The sequence below is a fragment of the Meriones unguiculatus genome, chromosome 4, assembly GCF_030254825.1.
Source record: "Meriones unguiculatus strain TT.TT164.6M chromosome 4, Bangor_MerUng_6.1, whole genome shotgun sequence".
NCBI classification, from domain to species: Eukaryota; Metazoa; Chordata; class Mammalia; order Rodentia; family Muridae; genus Meriones; species Meriones unguiculatus.
Window position 1 is genome coordinate 92,735,173 of NC_083352.1, and position 17,320 is coordinate 92,752,492.

The 17,320-nt window shown below is 44.6% G+C and overlaps 1 protein-coding gene across 4 annotated transcripts in view; it reads right to left on the minus strand.

Annotated features, from left to right (window-relative positions):
- Med13l (mediator complex subunit 13L) overlaps window positions 1–17,099 on the minus strand; it is a 217,038-nt gene extending 199,939 nt beyond the window's left edge. For all 4 annotated transcript variants that reach the window (XM_060382522.1, XM_021642607.2, XM_021642614.2 and 1 more), the window contains exon 1: window positions 16,909–17,099. In XM_060382522.1, coding sequence (XP_060238505.1) covers window positions 16,909–16,980 — 72 coding nt within the window. In that variant the 5' untranslated portion in view covers window positions 16,981–17,099. The remainder of the gene's footprint in view (window positions 1–16,908) is intronic.
- Window positions 17,100–17,320: the final 221 nt, after the last annotated feature.

Here is a 17,320-nt window from a genome sequence, read left to right on the forward strand (position 1 = left end):
ACACATTCAAAAGTTTATGTGTTCGCAGAGTAATTCAAGCAGACAATCTCAAAGACTGTGTGCCTCTCCAAGGTGACTATGAGCCTTGTCAGTATTTCTAAGTCTGACCACAGGTCAGCACTGGTTTCCCACTTGGGAAGAAGACAGGGATGACCATGAGCTTAGGGCTAGCCTGGACAGTAAAGACATTTTTGCTGTTGTTGTTTTGTTTTTCTAATCCAGTACTGGGTGTTTCATCTTCCCTTGAGACTGGGTCTCCCTATGTACAGGGGTATTCAAGGGAGGCCACATCTAGCAACAATCTTTTTTATTAAACTTCGCTCAAAGAGAATTCTTGAGAAATGTGGGGACTCAGCTTGCAGTGTGGTTCCTCAGCGATGCTTCACTCTCAACAGCAGCAGCAGCCTGGGGAGCAGGCTGGTTCCCACACAGGAACTGGTCGCTCCTCCATAGGAACTGTCCACACTGCTCAGTGCACAGTGCACAGGCAAGGACCCTTGCTCAGAAGTTTTCAAGAAGAACTACCTTGACACAGATCTACCATGCAGAACCAAGTCTGAAGCACATCTTGGACCTTATGCAACCAGTGATAGTCAAAGGACAGTAGAGTGGTAAAACTGAAAACACTTCCAAATGTCTGCCTCCAGGGTATTGCTTATAAAAAAGAAATGAGTTCTGGTCATTTTAGGCTATTCCTATATCTTTACATAAGCACATGAGTGGGCTGCTAAAATAAATCACTTCTCATAGGAGGACCTGAGTGACAGGTTCTTTATTGTAAAAACTAAAACACTGTCAGTGAGATGCTTCCAGACTATACAGTCACACGGTATTTTACCTTCCTCACCAGGAATCAAAACAATTAGCTATCCTAATTTTCCCCTTTCTAGATAATTCTGTTCAGAGTAAAAGTCTAAGAGGAAAAACTATCTCGTGTCTGTATGAAGCAATCTCAAGCTGCATTATTACTCCATTAATCTCTGATGAAACTTTAAAAAAACGTAAACTGTATTATCACTCCATTAATCTCAGGCAAATCTATATGCCCCAATGATTCCCACCATCATGCTTGCACTGAATTATGTAGACTACGCTGTTAATTTTTAAGGACTCAGCAAACAAAGTGACCAGTATAAGACTGGACTAGCTGGGAGACACACCAGAAGCCCTGGAGGACTGGGACCAGACGTCACAAGGCTCAGACCTGCCGTGCGGCTTCCAACACTTGAGGTTCTTGCCCAGGTTTTCTCCACTGAGAAAGTGACGGGATGAGCAGAATGTGCACTGTAGCCTCAGGCCACGCAGCTTCTGTTCAGAACAGCTCAAGCCAGGGAGAATGCACAGTATGGGAGGGTAGCCTTGGAATGCGGGGCAGAAACTTGGGAAAGAAAAGGGCCTTTGTGGAGATTAAACACTTTGAAAAGAGAACTCAAAAAAAAATAATAATAATCTATATAGCCGCATATTTACAAAGTGTTCAAAATCTCACCAGAAATCAAATATTCAAAACTTAAAATATTGAAATGTGTTTGCTCAAAGAAGCAAAACATAAATTGAGCAACTTCCAGAATAGGTAAGAATAGAAAAGTGGGAATTCTGTATTGTCTGTAGAAACGTAAACTGGTATGTTCTTAAAGAGCTCGTGGTTGTATCTATCATAATCTAGTGTTTAACCATTATTGCAGAAAAAAATGAAAGTGTCTTGATGTTGCTCATAATTGGTGGTTAAGCAAACAACAGTACATCATCTTAGGAGAAAGGATGTTATTGTTAACAAAAATAACAGAAAAGGAAAAAGGAAAAAGTATATCTAAATTTATACTCTCTCTCTTTCTCTCTCTCTCACACACACCACAGCAGAAAAGCATGTTACAGGAAAAGGTGACCATCGACCCTCCCCCCTCTCTAATTTTTAAAGCTCCGAATCACCCACCGTGAGGGAGCGCACAGACACCCACAGACACTGCGGAGAACACAGTGTGACTCTACCTACAAACACATGGAACGCCACAGTGCAGACGTGTGGTGACATCCTAGGACTCAGGGTCACAGCCACTCTGAGGGGAGAAGGAAGAGAGGGCAGGGCAGGGCTGAGGTGGTCATGCTGAAAGTGAGCTGCTGGCTGCATGTTCTAGCTCATGTGTGATTTCTGTGTACTATTTTAGAAATTTAGTAAGACAATCTGTGTGCGCAGACATACAGAGTTGCAGTTAAGAACTGGGGGAACCTGGAATGAGACAAATTAAACTCCTGGTTGGTGTCCTCCTCAGGGAGAGGAGGGCCTTTCTGGTTTATGTTACACACGTCCACACTGCTTGAATCTGAGAATAATTAAGTGATATTTTATTTAATTTATAAAAGAAATTACTTTTCATTAAAATTATAATTAAGAAAATTGTAACCACATGGAAAATGCTGAATAAAGAACGCTGTGTGCGCTGTGGCTACAGTGCAGCAGGAATGCACACTTCCCAAGAACACAGTGCTGGGGAACTCAGCTAAGGGGGGACTCAGGTGTACACCATTTTCACAGTTCCAGTTTCCTGGAAGTTTTATTTCATGAAAATCTTTTGTGTTTCATTAGTAGTACCTCACTTCCAAAGAAATTAAAGAGATGTGACAACTGCAGGAGAGCCAACTCTAGCTTCAGAGTAGCCAAGGGAGTATCTGCCCACCTGGGAGGCTGAATGAATTCACAGCCAGTCGACAACGGATAGTACACGCTGTGCCGGTAAGTGCACTCGAAACCACTGGAGAGGCCCCACCACACCATGAGATGCCATCAAAAGCTCCTGAAGTGCATATGTACATTTTAGTGCTTAACTGAGACACGGAGCTGCCAAGTCACAGCACAGTGGTAGCACAGAAGGCTCCGGAGCACAAGGAGGCCAGGAGTGTGCTGGAAAGGAAGGTAGGGGCTGACTGACAAGAAGGTGGGGAAGGAGGGTCAGAGGAGGAAGAGAAACTCACAAAGATGTGAGGCAAAACTGACATGCAAAATGACACTCCAAATAACCATACAAAACTTATACAGTCAGAAAGCTACGTGCTGAGCTAAGAGACAAAGACAAGGGTGCTAGGAGTGCAGGTCTAAAAGAGTCAGAACAGGTGCCGTATATACATAGTGCTTCACCAACATGCCCTTCTCCTTCACCTAATGCAAAGTATAAGAGAATGCAGGACATTCTATGTCATCCTCCCACCAAAACTACCATGGTCCTTAAGTTAATAGGAAGCCAGTATAGACAAACCTAGTAGAAACCTAGCAAGAAACATCCCAGTGGGCTGTGGAGGAGCACACCTTTAATCCTAGCACTCTGGAGGTAGAGACAGTCTGTGAGCTAGAGGGCAGCCTGGTCTACAAAGTGAGTTCCAGGACAGCCAGAGCTACACAGTGAAACCCTGTCTTGAAAGGGGGAGGGGGGGCATCCCCTAGCTTCTGCACAGTGGAAAAATGGACCTGCTTTCCCCAGCTTATCCAACTCACAGCTGGACTGGATGCCCCCACAGAGCCAGGACCATTGCTGTAAGTGTACCTACCCCCTACTTCCTTTCTTCCTGTCAGGACTACTCTCTGTGCCCATTTCTGATAACTGAATTTCCTGAGCTCTTCCTCTGCCAAAACAGTTTGACTCACACCTCCAGACACAACCACCACCACCCTCCGTGCCCAAGGCCCTGCTCACCCACTCCACCTGCCGTCTAGCACTCTCCTTCGCTCTTACCTTCCCTTCTGACTTTTCCCTCGCCTCATAAATCTTACTGTTTCTGGGACCCGGCAGCTCATAAACACTGATGTTGCACACACTCACTATCCCTGCGCCAAGGATTGTTTCAGTTCTATGAGGCTTGGGAAAGCAGGATCAGAAAATGCTTCCTACATCTGTTCTCAAAGCATCCCTCTACAGAAGCTCTCAGATGCTGTCAGCCACTGGTCCCCGCTTTGCATACACAAGAATGCAAATGGCATAAAACCACAATCTGTTTACCATTTGACCTCTATAAAATTGCTCACCTCATCCTGTCATTTCTACCTTCAAAAATATTACTTAAATCCATTCCCTTTTCTTCATTCCTGCTGGCCCTGCATTTTTCTCACACCTAGAATCCTCTTAAGAGTTGTCCCCAGGCTGAGGATATAGTTCTGTAAGAAAGTGCTTATGAAGCATGTGTGAGGTCCCAGGTTTAATGCCGCCTACCACCACCACCACCACCACCACCACCATAAAAAAGAGCCGTTTCCCCTTCTTTTATTTCTCCTTTATTACAACCTATATGAGCATTCTCTTTAAAACACATGCTGCTATGTCTCTAAAACCCTTCAGACTTCCTCCTAAAACACACAGCTTATACTTCAGCTCCTCCCTGTGATCCAACCCTCATCTCTTAGTCCTATCTGCCCTCAAATCAAAAGCAGATATTAAATACAGATAAGTAAACTACTTCCAATGCTGTTGTAGAGGTATACATTTCATACATGTGTGTAACTAACAAATTCACTCGCCAAAACCATACAGTATTAACACCAAGCTCAAACTTTTACAAACAGATGGATAAAACTGTATCACAGAACGCTGGCCCTCAACTAGGCTGCTTCAAACACTTCTATGCCCAGTGCCGATATTAAAATCTAAGGCATTTTTAAAATAGACATTAACATGTATCACTCAGTTTCCAACAAGTTTCCGGAAACTGTCAAGTCAGCTCTTTTGGATCTTAGCAAGGCAGATCCACCCTGGGAGAAAGTCCGCCAGCACAAGGCAGCTACTTTAGTGTACCATGCTGTATCCTAGTGAGTCCACGAGGGCTGGAATGGAGCTCAGCACCTAAGTACCACCATAAGCCATTTGTCCTCGTAATGTCATTAGAAAAGTCTCCCAATACAAAAAAACACTTCAAATCAAATTCATGAAATAGTCATTTCATTAGCTTTCACAGTCCAAAGCATGGGTGCTTATGAAAAGTATCTACAATGTAACTAAATATTAATGGAGCCTACAGACAGATCCAAAAATAGTACCATCTGTCAGGGTGGCAAAGCCAGGTTTCACCATCAGAGCACCAATTCCAACAAAATAGATGTTAAACAAGTATCTCAGGTAATTTGTACACAACTAATGAACTGAGTCCCTCTCTCCCTCCGTCCCTGTCTCTCTTCTCTTTCTCTCTCTCTCTCTCTCTCTCTCTCTCGTGTGTGTGTGTGTGTGTCAGAGGATAACTTTTGGATCCAAAAGCTGGAATTCGGGTCATCAGGTATATGTGGTGAGAGTCCTGAGCACCTGGGCCGTCTCACAGGCCATAAACAGAGTCCTGGGAACCTGTCAATCCATGTAGAATGACTCACTGTATTGAAACTGTTTTGAGTGCCTTACACTTTAAGCACCTGCAGTTCCAGGTGGTGGGATAAATACGGTGTTTAGCTCTGTGTGCTGGTATAAATTTTAAATGATCAGTTGGTCAGGCATTAAATGAATCTGATTTTTTAGGTATCGCCATAGGGTTAGCAAGATGGATAAAAGCAGTTGCTGGCAAGTCTGACTACCTGAGTTCAATCCCCATAACCATGGTGGAAGGAGAGGACTCCCGAGTTCTTCATATTTCCACACATATATATGGGTACACACACAAAATGGATAAATGTGGGGTTTTTTTTAAATTTTAAAATACCTATACCCTTGTTTAGAGTAATTATTATATAACTAAATTTCCTTAAAATATCTATTATTCTAGGATTAAATCACATGCCTATAGGAGTTCAATTCCATGATTTAATATAGAAAGTATGTTCAAAAGAGAACTTCACACGCAACCATCCATATCGCCTAAAACTGAGAAAATGTTTAAATTGGGGGGTTGGGGTTTGTTTTGTTTTGTTTAACAGGATCGCCCCATACCCCCCTGGACAACCTGAAACTCACAGGAATTCATTGTGTATCTGCCTCCCAGTGGTAAGATTAAAGCCATGTATAACACATGCTTTATTTCTGAGATGTATTTTATGATCCCTGTCAGCCCTCCGAATGCGCTCAATATACAGGCTAATCACTGTCCACCTCCACTGAAAACAAAGGTTACTCCACCACTAACTCAGGGTTTGAAAGAGCACTAAGAGTCCAGCAGGCCTGCAATTCATTCATTGTATGTGCACACACACATAAGCACACGTGCACACGAACTCATAAGCGTGACTCACACACTTGCAGAAACATAAAGACAACATGTAGGACCCCATCCTCTTCTTCCATCTAAGCAGTCCAGGGCAGGGTTCCTTACCAATGCCCACAGCTGCGTACCAATGCCCACAGCTGCGTACCAATGCCCACAGCTGCACGCCAATGCCAAAGCCAAGCTCCCCTGGGGTTGTGCTCAAGCCTAAGACACTTATTAAAGAAAAATGTTAAAGAGCTTATCAAGCTGGGCGTAGTGGTAGAGTACTTTAACCCCAGCACTTGGGAGGCAGAGGCAGGCAGAGCTTCGTGACCAGGCCAGCCTGGTCTACATATTAATTCCAGAACAGTCACAGCTACATAGTGAAACCTTGTCTCAAATACAAAACAAAACAAGGAACAAGAGATTGTTTTTTCCTTTTTTAATTTTTATTTTCTTTTTATTAATTACAGTTTATTCACTTTGTATCCCAGCTGCAACCCGGTCCCTCCCTCTTCTTCTCCTATGCTCCTCCCCCCTCCACTGATAGGGGAGGTCCTCCTCCCCCGCCATCTGACCCTGGTCTATCAGGTCTCATCATTTACAGTGACATTGTAGCACAGATATTCAAAAGTTTAAGTTACGATTTAGTAAATTATCTGTGGGCCAGTAGGATGTCTCAGTGGGTAATGGCGCTGCTGCCAAGCCTAGTACCTGAGCTCAGTCTCCAGGACTCAAAAGGTAGGAGCGAACTGGTGTTCACATGCCGCCCTCTGTCTTCCTGCAGCAACTCTCACAACTTCCCTCACTCCACACCCACAAATAAATGTCATTTTAAAAGACAGAAAAAAATTAAGATTTTGTTGGTTAAAAATAAAATTAACAGTATGCCCCCTTGGACTCAGGGCACATTCAAGCTCCAACTGAAGCCCTGCCTCCTCCACACTTAGTCCTTTCTTATACCCATCCATCTTTTATCTCTAAGACGCCCCTTTCCAGGCACGCCAGTGAGGACTTTGCTAACCCACCAGATTATGTCTCCACCTTTCCTGTCTCTCTGATGCTTTCAAATCTACAAAAGCAGCCCTGCCATTCGGAAGCTTGCTCTTCCCACTCCCTCATGACACCCAGGCTGGCTCACAGCCAACATCCATCAGCTCTCCAGGACAGATTCCACCCTCACTGTCACTAACCACTAAGCAGCCTGACAGCAAGCTTCACCTGCCACTCCAGGCCCATGACTGCCCTTAAGAACTATGATTACCCACCCTTGTTTACTTCCATGTCAGAGAAAACCAATTTCACTGTCTACCTAAAACATACAAGAACACACACTCGTGAATTAAACCTACCCACAGCAGCAGGGTCACGCCATGAGAAGTAATCACGATTCAGAAACTACTGTGCAAACTGAGCAGAATCTAAAGGAAGGTGGCTCCCGAGGCTCAAGAAGTCTGACTTGCCTGCGGAAGAGAGCAGTCCTAGAAAGGCTTTTAAACACATACTCAGTGTAATACCATTTAACACACTTGTTTTTCCTCAATTCATTTCTCTTAATAGTTTTCTATATCATCTTGGATTATCTCCCATTCTCATCTCGTGTCCCATCTGCTCATTTAAGATTTCACGTCTGTCCAGTTTCTGAAATATTTGTCACTTTAGTCATTAACACTTTGCACAATGCTCTGTTTCCTTAAAGTTCAGAACTGGATTATTTTAGAAAGCTCAAGATTATTTTAACATCACTGTTTCTTAATCTAAACTGGTCTGCCCACACTTCAAATTTTCCACCTAATGAAAATTCCACCTCAGTAAATTTTGATGCTGTGTTTTAAAAGGAAGCCAAGAATCAGGGCCATAAACTAGAGTGCTCTACACACCACCTCAGCAAAGTCTCCTAAGCAAACTTAAGAGCTGTGAACGGAGCCCCACAGAACTCCCTTCTCACTCCCCAGCAAGCCCCAGCCTACCCTCTGCCCCTCCCAAGGACAGTACAGAGCTCCCCTCTGGTCTTTCCAGCCTCAAGGCATCACACAGTCCATGCAGCTCCCTCTGGGCCTGACATACAGCATCTCAGAAATTAAATCGTACATGTAGGTCTTCTCCCTGCGCGTCAGACCCTTAGCCCTTTAGTAAGTGCAAGCTAGATTTTAATCATTTCTGATGTACATTATTCCTAAATGAATTATACATGTCCTAAATTTCTCAAACACAGCATACAAAAAAATTAACATTTCTAAATATTAGTTTATTGGCTATCCCATCCAATCTCACCCCCAAATCCCTTTCATCTCCCTCGGTCTCAGAAGTCCTCATTTACCACATAAAACAGCAAGCAAAAAGCCTGTCTCTCAGATGGTCTAAGGATAGAAGAGCTAAAAGGTAGAGAAGCAAAATCTTTTCTCCTGATAACATCAGAGAACCTGCCAATGTTTCCAACATGTTAATGAGAGGGTGCCAGCAGGGAGGCAGGGGAAAATGCCTCCACCCCGCCCTTCGAACCCGCTGCTCATTATGCACGCGGCACCACGGCCTCTCCACACCTTCAAGCATCCACCAGCCAACAACCCTCTCCTGGACCTGGGGGAGGGCAGCCCCCAACTGCAGACAAACACTCCCACTGCCTGAGGCACAGGAGGAGGGCAAGACTGCCTCTCTGCCAGCCCAGACAACAGGCTAAGGGAAAGCAGCAGACGCCCACCATGGGATCAGTCCCCAGAGAATGCTAGGAAAGCCAGTGACTCTCTAACTCCAGTCACTAAGTGCAGCACAGGCATCATTTGGCCGGCAACACCAGGGCAACCCCAGGGAGGGAGGGCCCTCCCCAAGTGAAACTTTCAAATGAACCTTTTCTAATATTTTAGGATATGGAGCACACCTGCACGGTAATTTCTAGTTCCATGGTGAACTTCACTCTCTCCACAGGCAGCATGCCTAACAGGAAGTCTATAGATCTGTGAGGTCCTTCCTTCAGTGACAACGGAATGCTCTGAGATACTGCCAAGTTGTTAAATGGCAATCAGAAACTCGGCAGACTACGCCTCTCTTCTCAAAACAGCAATAGGGAAATCAGCACAGCAGGCAAAATCGTGATTCAGTGTTGAGAAAAACAATAAATTTATCAGGTACTATTTCTGACATTTCCTGAGACCAATCTCAACAAAGGTAAGGGCACCTTAGAGCTGCCAAGGAAGTAACCCATCAAATACCAAGTAAGAGCCACGGTTCAATCTCTAGTCTCCCCAATTACAGCTCAGAGCAGGCACAAAATCTTCCAACACTTTACAGACATACAACAGTGAAAGGAAAAGCCATAGGCAAAGATGGGTTTCAAGTCTCTCCTCTCAGTCACAGCTCGCTGGTGAGCAGCACAGGCCGGAGCAATTCAATCTCCTCTTCCCTCAAAAAAGCTCAAAGCTGAGGCTTCCCCTCAGCCTTCCAGGTGGATGCCTACCTGGTTACGTGTTTGAGGCCTAGGAAGCGCACCTGAAATCCCAGCACTCACCTGAGAAGCCGTTTGAGTCACAGTGAGTTCTAGACCAGCCAGGGATACCTTGTCTAAAATAAAATGTACTCAAAAGGGTTTTTCCACATATCCTGACCTCTGTATCTCCACTAAGTTCATGAGTTGTATCCAACCTGACTTGCCTAGTTACTGGGGGGAAAAAAATTAAATTCAGCGCTGTTTCCCTCTCCCAGTTCACTGCCCATTTTACTGGGCTGTTTACTGGACTCATGAAAAGTGACCTTATAACTAAAAGCTGAGCAAAAGCCCCCTGCACAACCTGAAAAACAAAAGCAAAGGACTCTGGGTCAAGGCCCAGACTTAATTCTCAAAGGGTTACAAAACTACAGTTCAGCAAGGTTAGACAATCCAGGATATCGACAACCACAGCGCATTCAGCTTCGCTAAGGAAATTCAGACAACAGAGCTAAACATCTAAGTTATTTTCTAATTTCTGGGTTTTGTTTTCCAGCTTGGTGGGGTGTGTGTGTGTGTGTGTGTGTGTGTGTGTGTGTGTGCGCTCGCGCACGCGAGAGAGAGAGAGAGAGAGAGAGAGAGAGAGAGAGAGAGTCAGGGTTATCTCTATATAACCTTGGCCATCTGTAACTCTCAGTATAGCCCTAGCTGGCCTCAATCTCACAGAGAGTACCTGCCTCTCCCTCCTGGATGGTAGAATTAAAGGAGTGTGCCACCAAGCCAGCTCAAAACTTTTTAATAGCATATTTGCAATCAGAACCCAAACAAGTATGAGGACACCTCTGGAGAATGAAGGGAACTGTTTAATAGCAGGGAATGGATGCCTAAGTGCAGAGACAGCACCCAGGTAACTGTGAACAGGGTCACTTCCCTACAAAACTCCATCTCCTCCTCAGAGGAATAGCAGGAACCTGAGCAACTAGTTCTGTGTGTGGCAATCAGGGAAAGCTTCAGAGAGGAGTGATACTAGAACAGACTCTTTTAAACGAGTGAGCCTGGTGTGGGAGCAACCGTAAGCCCAGCACTCCTGGGCAGAGGCAGAGAGCCTATCCAGAGCCCCAAGGCAAGCTGCAGCTATACAGTGGAGGCCTGTCTCAGATAATCATCTTCCTAAAGTTTAACAAGCTGTTAGAGTGTCAATCTTAAAGATTTTCACTGGTGTTACCAAAATCTTGTTCACAATTATCTACCTTACTTTAAACAAATGTTTTCCTCAATTTTAATTTTTAGATCAAATGGCAAATGTCCTATTAATACAGTGATTTGATATAAATTAAGAATAAATTATAGCCAGGAATGGTGGCCCACACCTGTAATCCCAGCACTCCGGAAGGCAGAGGCAGGCAATCTCTCTGAGTTTGAGGTCAGCCTGGTCTACAATGTGAGTCTGAACAAGATAATACCAAAGTGAAATTTCATATAATCAACCAGGAAGTTTCTTTAACAGTAATGGAATTTCACTACACTGAAAAAGGAACAAAATGCAGAAAGCTGTATGCTTTACTTCAAAGTAATGTAAATATAGCTTTAAGAATATCCTACCACAATTCCCCCAGAATGAGAAACTAAATATTCAGAAACACACCATAAACCAGGGCAGAGACACCAGCAAAGGAACATTTTCCTTGAGAAAACTCATTTCTCCCAACACTCCGCTGGAAAGAAAGCAGTCATCTTAGGGCTTTTAGACTAGACTCCAAACAGACTCTGAAAGACTCTTCCTTGGCTTCAAGGAGATATCCAGCAAACATAACCAACACATGCATACAGAGAAGCAGGATTCCAGTAGTGACCACCACAGCAGCTAGGAAGGGCCGTCTCCTCACTGCTGCCTTAAATACAGTAACTACAGTGGAGCAGAGGAAGCCTTCCCAAAGCAACAGACCACAACTTTTTAAGAAAACTTCCACAGTTATTTTCAATCAACTAAAGCAAAGACAGAAGACTATGCTGATGTACATAAGCACCTATCCTAAAAATTGGGCTGGCTTGTGTATTTCATTCATGCAAATGAGTCTGAATTTACTAGTCCTCATTTATGTTCATATTTACCAAGATAAATGAAATATCACCTCCCCTATGTAATGAAGTCAGTTCTCTCAACAGAACAAAGCTAACACATTCAAATCTTTCAAATAAACAATGAAAGCATATAGTATAAAAGGGAATAATCTGAATGGGATCAGAAGAATGTGATCCAGAAGTCAATAGGGGAAAGCCAGACATTCCAGAAACACAAATATTGAGTCTCTAATTCTACAACTCTACACAAATCCTAGGAGGCAGATGCATGTGGACTTGTTTTATATTTTTTGTTTTGTTGGGAGGGGGAAGCTATTCCCACGGGCTATCTAATTTACACTATCTAACTAACTCCCTTTGCTATGTACTAAACGTTATTTCTTTGCAACAACATTATCTCTAAAATGACCAAACAGAGATTCTGGTAAACAGGTACCACACACAGTCTATCAAGCACGTTCCTACACAGCGCCTCTTAAAGAACACTGACGGCAATGTTGGAGAGTTTCTAATAAATGGTTATAAAGCACAGTTCACCAGTCACACCTACCATGCAACCACATTCTAATTTTCATAAGCTTTATCTAATCTCTCTCAGCGGCTAGCTCCTCTGCAATAAACATATCATCCTCTTTCACAGGAATGCAAATCACTACCTGTATCAGCTTAAACAACATTATCTTCTCTTGAAAAATAAGTCAAAGGCTTCAAATATATCTAGACTACTTCTGAATCAAACTTTGATAACTGAATTAACTATTCATAAAAAAAATTCAGATAATCTACAGCATCCCTGTATACACTGAGACAGAGTTCCGTCGCAATTCTGTCTTTATTCATCTCCGGGTATAGATCCTGAAAGTGTTTGATGAATACAATTAGCTCACAATTAACTAGGCTAAATTAGCTAGTGAACAAAAAAGATCAATTTTCCATACTAATTAATATAAGCCACAACTATAAGTTAATGATATTTAAAGAAATGCCCTGACTTTTTTTCAATATAAATCTAACATATTCATGGCAAAATGACCAGAGCAGGCCAACAAAATGACAAGTTACAAAAGCGCCTGCACACACTCCACCAACACTTCCTGTCTTGAACACACCCCTGCCCACTCTCGTCACAAAGAGAAAGCAATGGGCCCAGCCTGCTGCCCAATAAGCATGCCAAAGACTTTGGCACATACAGATCTCAGGTACATTATTTCTCTTTAAATTATGAACTCATCACACGTACAAATGGCTCTTTAAAACGGTCCAGTAAACTGCTACACTCTGCCTTAAATTGCTGTCTATTATGTGCTTAAAAATATTTACTAGCAATTGGAGGTTAATATGGCAACCATTACCGGCTAGCAATTATTGCCATTAAAAATATAAATACTATAACACCATGTGCCACTAACAACAAATGCTAAACAGAAAACACACTGGCCTAACATAAATATTTTCATTAAAGAAAATGAAGCATCATGAAAAAGATGCTTTAAATGTATGCTTATTTTAAATACTGAAACTGCAAACTAGGGTAGGGGCAAACTGTGTGCAGTATTGGGCACTCTGAAACCTTAGCAAATTGTCCTTTTCCTCATTTCCATTTGGCAGTCCTCCCACTGGATTCTAAGTTCCCAGCAGCTCAAGTTTTCAACAATCACAACCATGTTCCTTTTCTTGGGGGGTGGGGGGGACAAAAGAAAATTAGGTCTACAACAAATTCCCCTAAAAGCTTCAAATACAAAATGAATAGTCCTCAGTAGGCAGTTAAGTACCAATGTGTACATGTGTTTTAATCCAGTGAGAATTTGACACCATTACTCAATTAACCTATAGTATGGGAGATTTTAAGCAAATCAAGTATGAATGTGGCACAAACATCTAAGAATTAGAAAAGGCTCCCTCAAGTCCCAGTGCCCAGCATAATTAAGTCTAGCCAAAAGGGCACAAAGTCACTTTCTCCACATTATCTCAAAAGAAAAACAAAAAGATACACTAGCCATCTGGATATTATAACGTGTCTTCCCTCCCACAGGATACAATGTTACATTTCCCGAACAGGAAGACTGAGCACTTAACTGAACTGTAAGTAAGTGAATAAACCAAGAGTCACCCCAAAACTTGATAGACAGCATGAGAAAAGTTTTGTCACAAAGGCCCAGCCAGGCATGAATTTCCTGCAGTGGCTACAAATCTCACAGTAGTGAGAGTAAGAAACAGCACAATGACCTATATCATATGCGTCCAATGGCCTTTCACAGCTTAGGAAGGGGGTGGAGATAGAAAAGAAAGTGTAGGAAACAGGGCTCCAGGCAGTATCAGAAAACAAACTCAGTAAAAGACTAGGAACACAAATCTTAAAGGTGCCTGACTGCTCAGCCAGCTTTTGCTAAACCCTGGTGATGGCCTCAGGATAACAGGAAGTTGTGGGTCACTGTTCCCACACAGCCCTACTCCAGCTTGCACCTCTATCCACCGTTAACAGGAGCTTGTGGGCACGTTTTCCAGAAATGGTAAGTCTTCTCTGCTCAGAACAAACTGCAGGCCAGTGTTCAGAAGTATAACATGCTGAGTGCCTGACACAAAACATGAGTTTGAAAAGGTGATGACTGTCTCTGCTTTGGATGCAACTATTCTGTGATGTTCTTTAGGCAATGTATTCTTAGTATGAATTCTTAGTATGACAGCTTGCTCAATTCAGAACCATTTAAAAAAGACTTGGCAGTTTTGGTTTTTTTCTAAGAAATTTTAGGGTTGGAGAGATGGCTTAGGGGTTGAGAGCACTGGCTGTTCTTCAGAGGGCCAGAGTTCAGCTCACATCACCCACATGGCAGCTCACAGTGGTGTGTAATTCCAATTCCAAAAAACCCAACACAGTCACACAGACATACATGCTGGCAAAACACCATCGATACACATAAAATAAAAATAAGTAAGCAATTTTAAAAATTTATGAACAGCATTTATTCACTTCCAGGTATCAAGAAATATAAACATTCTACATTTTAAAACCAATCTAAGCATTTCTGCATGCTTAGGGGTTACTCAAAAAGTTAATTGTACCTTAAGTTATATTTAAAAGTTAACTCTTTGGTATAAAGATGTTAGAGGAGAAACACCCAGAATGCAGCCCTTAGGCCAATCAAAATCAAAGTCCAGAATCTTCAACAAAGAATCTCGAACCTCCCATCTCTATGCCATTTCCCCTTGAAGCTGAGGAAGATGAGGAAAGGCTGTGCACCCAATGGTCTTTCATTTGTCCCCACAACTCACTGTATATAAATTAGCCATGTGCACACCTGCATCACGACTCAGCATGATGCATGGTAATTTGGGACTCTCCCGAACTAACATGGGTTGACTTGGTTATTTTAATTACCTGTAAAAGTGTCAATGTGGTCACCCAGGCGCCAAACAAAACCGTTTTAAATACCCCCTAGTCAATATGTTTGTTGATCTATGAAGGTCCCTGAACCTAACACTAAATGACAAGACAGGGGAAGTTGGGGGGGGGGGAGGCGAGGAGGCAAAAGTAGTTTTATCCTTACATCAAAAGATCAAGGGAAAATTACCACAGCAGTAAAAGGAAGAACCCCAACTCCTAACTGAATCTCAAGACTCAGGCTCTGCCTAAAATCCAGGGTGGAAGGGAATCAGCTTGCTTCACATTAGTGGAAGCCCGGTACTGTCACTTGGCCTTTGTAAGCCGAAGTCATGCTTGATTTCTTTATCTGCATGAAAAGAAAATGACACTTCCAAAGTTGGCAAGAATTAGTATTTCTCCACTAGTCTCCAAGGGGAGAAAAAGCAGCTATGCCACCCATAATTAAATGTAACTAATTACAATTTGAACACTAAATTATTTATCCAGTGTAAACAAGGACTGAGAGGAAATAAAGCTTCTATCTACAGCAGGGGTTCCAGAAAATAATTTGCAATAAATGCATGTTCTCTAAAAGGCAGAGTTTCCCCCCAAACACACACCCCAAAAAAATTTCGGCACACAACTTAAAATAAGTTGAGTTTTTAAGGCTAAATTAAATAAGCCGTTCAACCAATTTCCCAATTATATTCTACGCTTGAAACATAATTGCCTTACATCTGTTTACAAATCTTTGCTCAATATTTAAACAAATTCGTACTCTCCCGGGCACATAGCTCCACATACAGTAACTCAGGCACAAAGCGCGTATTTAAAGACCACGCACTCCCATTATCAGTCTGAGCGCCAGGTTTAACAACGCGAATGTTTTCAGAGCTAGGTAATACGACCCAATAAAAAGCAAAGACGGCATTTACCACCAAATGTCACTGCCACCGCCAGGAAAGAGTTGCTGGAGCCCTATACATTTTTAATTTCGATGACTCGAGCCGCCGTCGTCGGGTGCCAGGCTTCCAGGAGAACAATTGACACCCTAAATCGTTCGAGATTAAGGCAGGCGACGCACTTCCAAAGCAAAAGTTGTCAATTATCAGAGAGGCGAGAGCCGGAGAGAGGAGAGGCAAAGGTAGATAAAGCGATGTTATCAAACCGCCCAGCTTGTTGCTCGCGCGTGTGCCTGTGCCTGCCTGTGTGTGTCTGTGTGTGTGTTCCTTGGTAGGGCAGAGAAAACAGTTTTTAAAGGCAGCTGAGGCGAGCGAGGAGCGGCAGCTCCCTCCACCTTCCGTGGGCTGCGAGCAATGGCTCTCCCGCTCTCCGGCGTAGTAAGCCCCGAGAGGCGGGCGGGCGGCTGTCCGTCCGTGTTTACAACCGCGCGAGCTTCGGCGGCCGGAGTCCTCTCCCTGGACACGATCGCCTCCCATCAACTGATTTCGGGCGAAATCGCAGGTGTCAGTGTGGAATCTCATCCCATCCCATCTCATTTTATTTTTTTATTTTTATTTATTTTTTTTTAAGGAAATTCAGAAGGCAGACGCGGGCGGGCAGCCGATCCCCGATCCGGAGAGAGGACGAGCCTGCAGATCCCCGGTGCCGGCGACCGCACAAGGCAGAGCTAAGCCTCTTCCACATTTCGGGAAGGAGGAGAGGAAAAAAAAAAAAAAAAAAAAAAAAGAGGGGGAAGGGGAGGGGAAGGGGGGTGTGATTGCCACGGAGGTGGGCGCTCCGAGCGCGCCCCGGCGTCCGCAGCGCCCCGACTTCCACACGCACGTCCGCGCCGGGCGCCGCGCTCGCCGACGCCGCCGGGGCTCCGGGAGGAGAAAGTTGCGCGGCGGGGAGGTCGCGCCCCCCAAACCCGGGCCCCCCGCCCCGCCGCACTCACCAGCGAGAAGAGGTTGGAGTGACAATCCTCCAGGCTCGCCCCGTTCGCCACCCAGTTCGCCGAGGCGGTCATGGTCCTCCGCGAGCCCGGCCGCCAGAGCGGGGCATGTCGGAGCGGGCCGGGCCGGGCGGCGGCTCGCGGGCACCGGGGCGCGAGGCCCGCGCGGGAGGCCCGAGGGCGGCGGCGGCGGCGGCGGGGGGCGCGGCGCGGCGACGCCGCCCGCCTCTGTCGCGCAGGGCCGCCGCCTCCGCCTCCTCCGCCTCGCCGCCTCGTCGGCCGCCTTGTTTATCTCCGGCCGGCGGGCGACTCGCCCTCGGCCGCGCCGGCGCGTGAGCAGGCACGCGAGCCCCGCAGCCGCCCCGAGCCGCCGCCGCCGCCGCGCGAGCCCGCGAAGGGGGGGGTGCGGACGAAG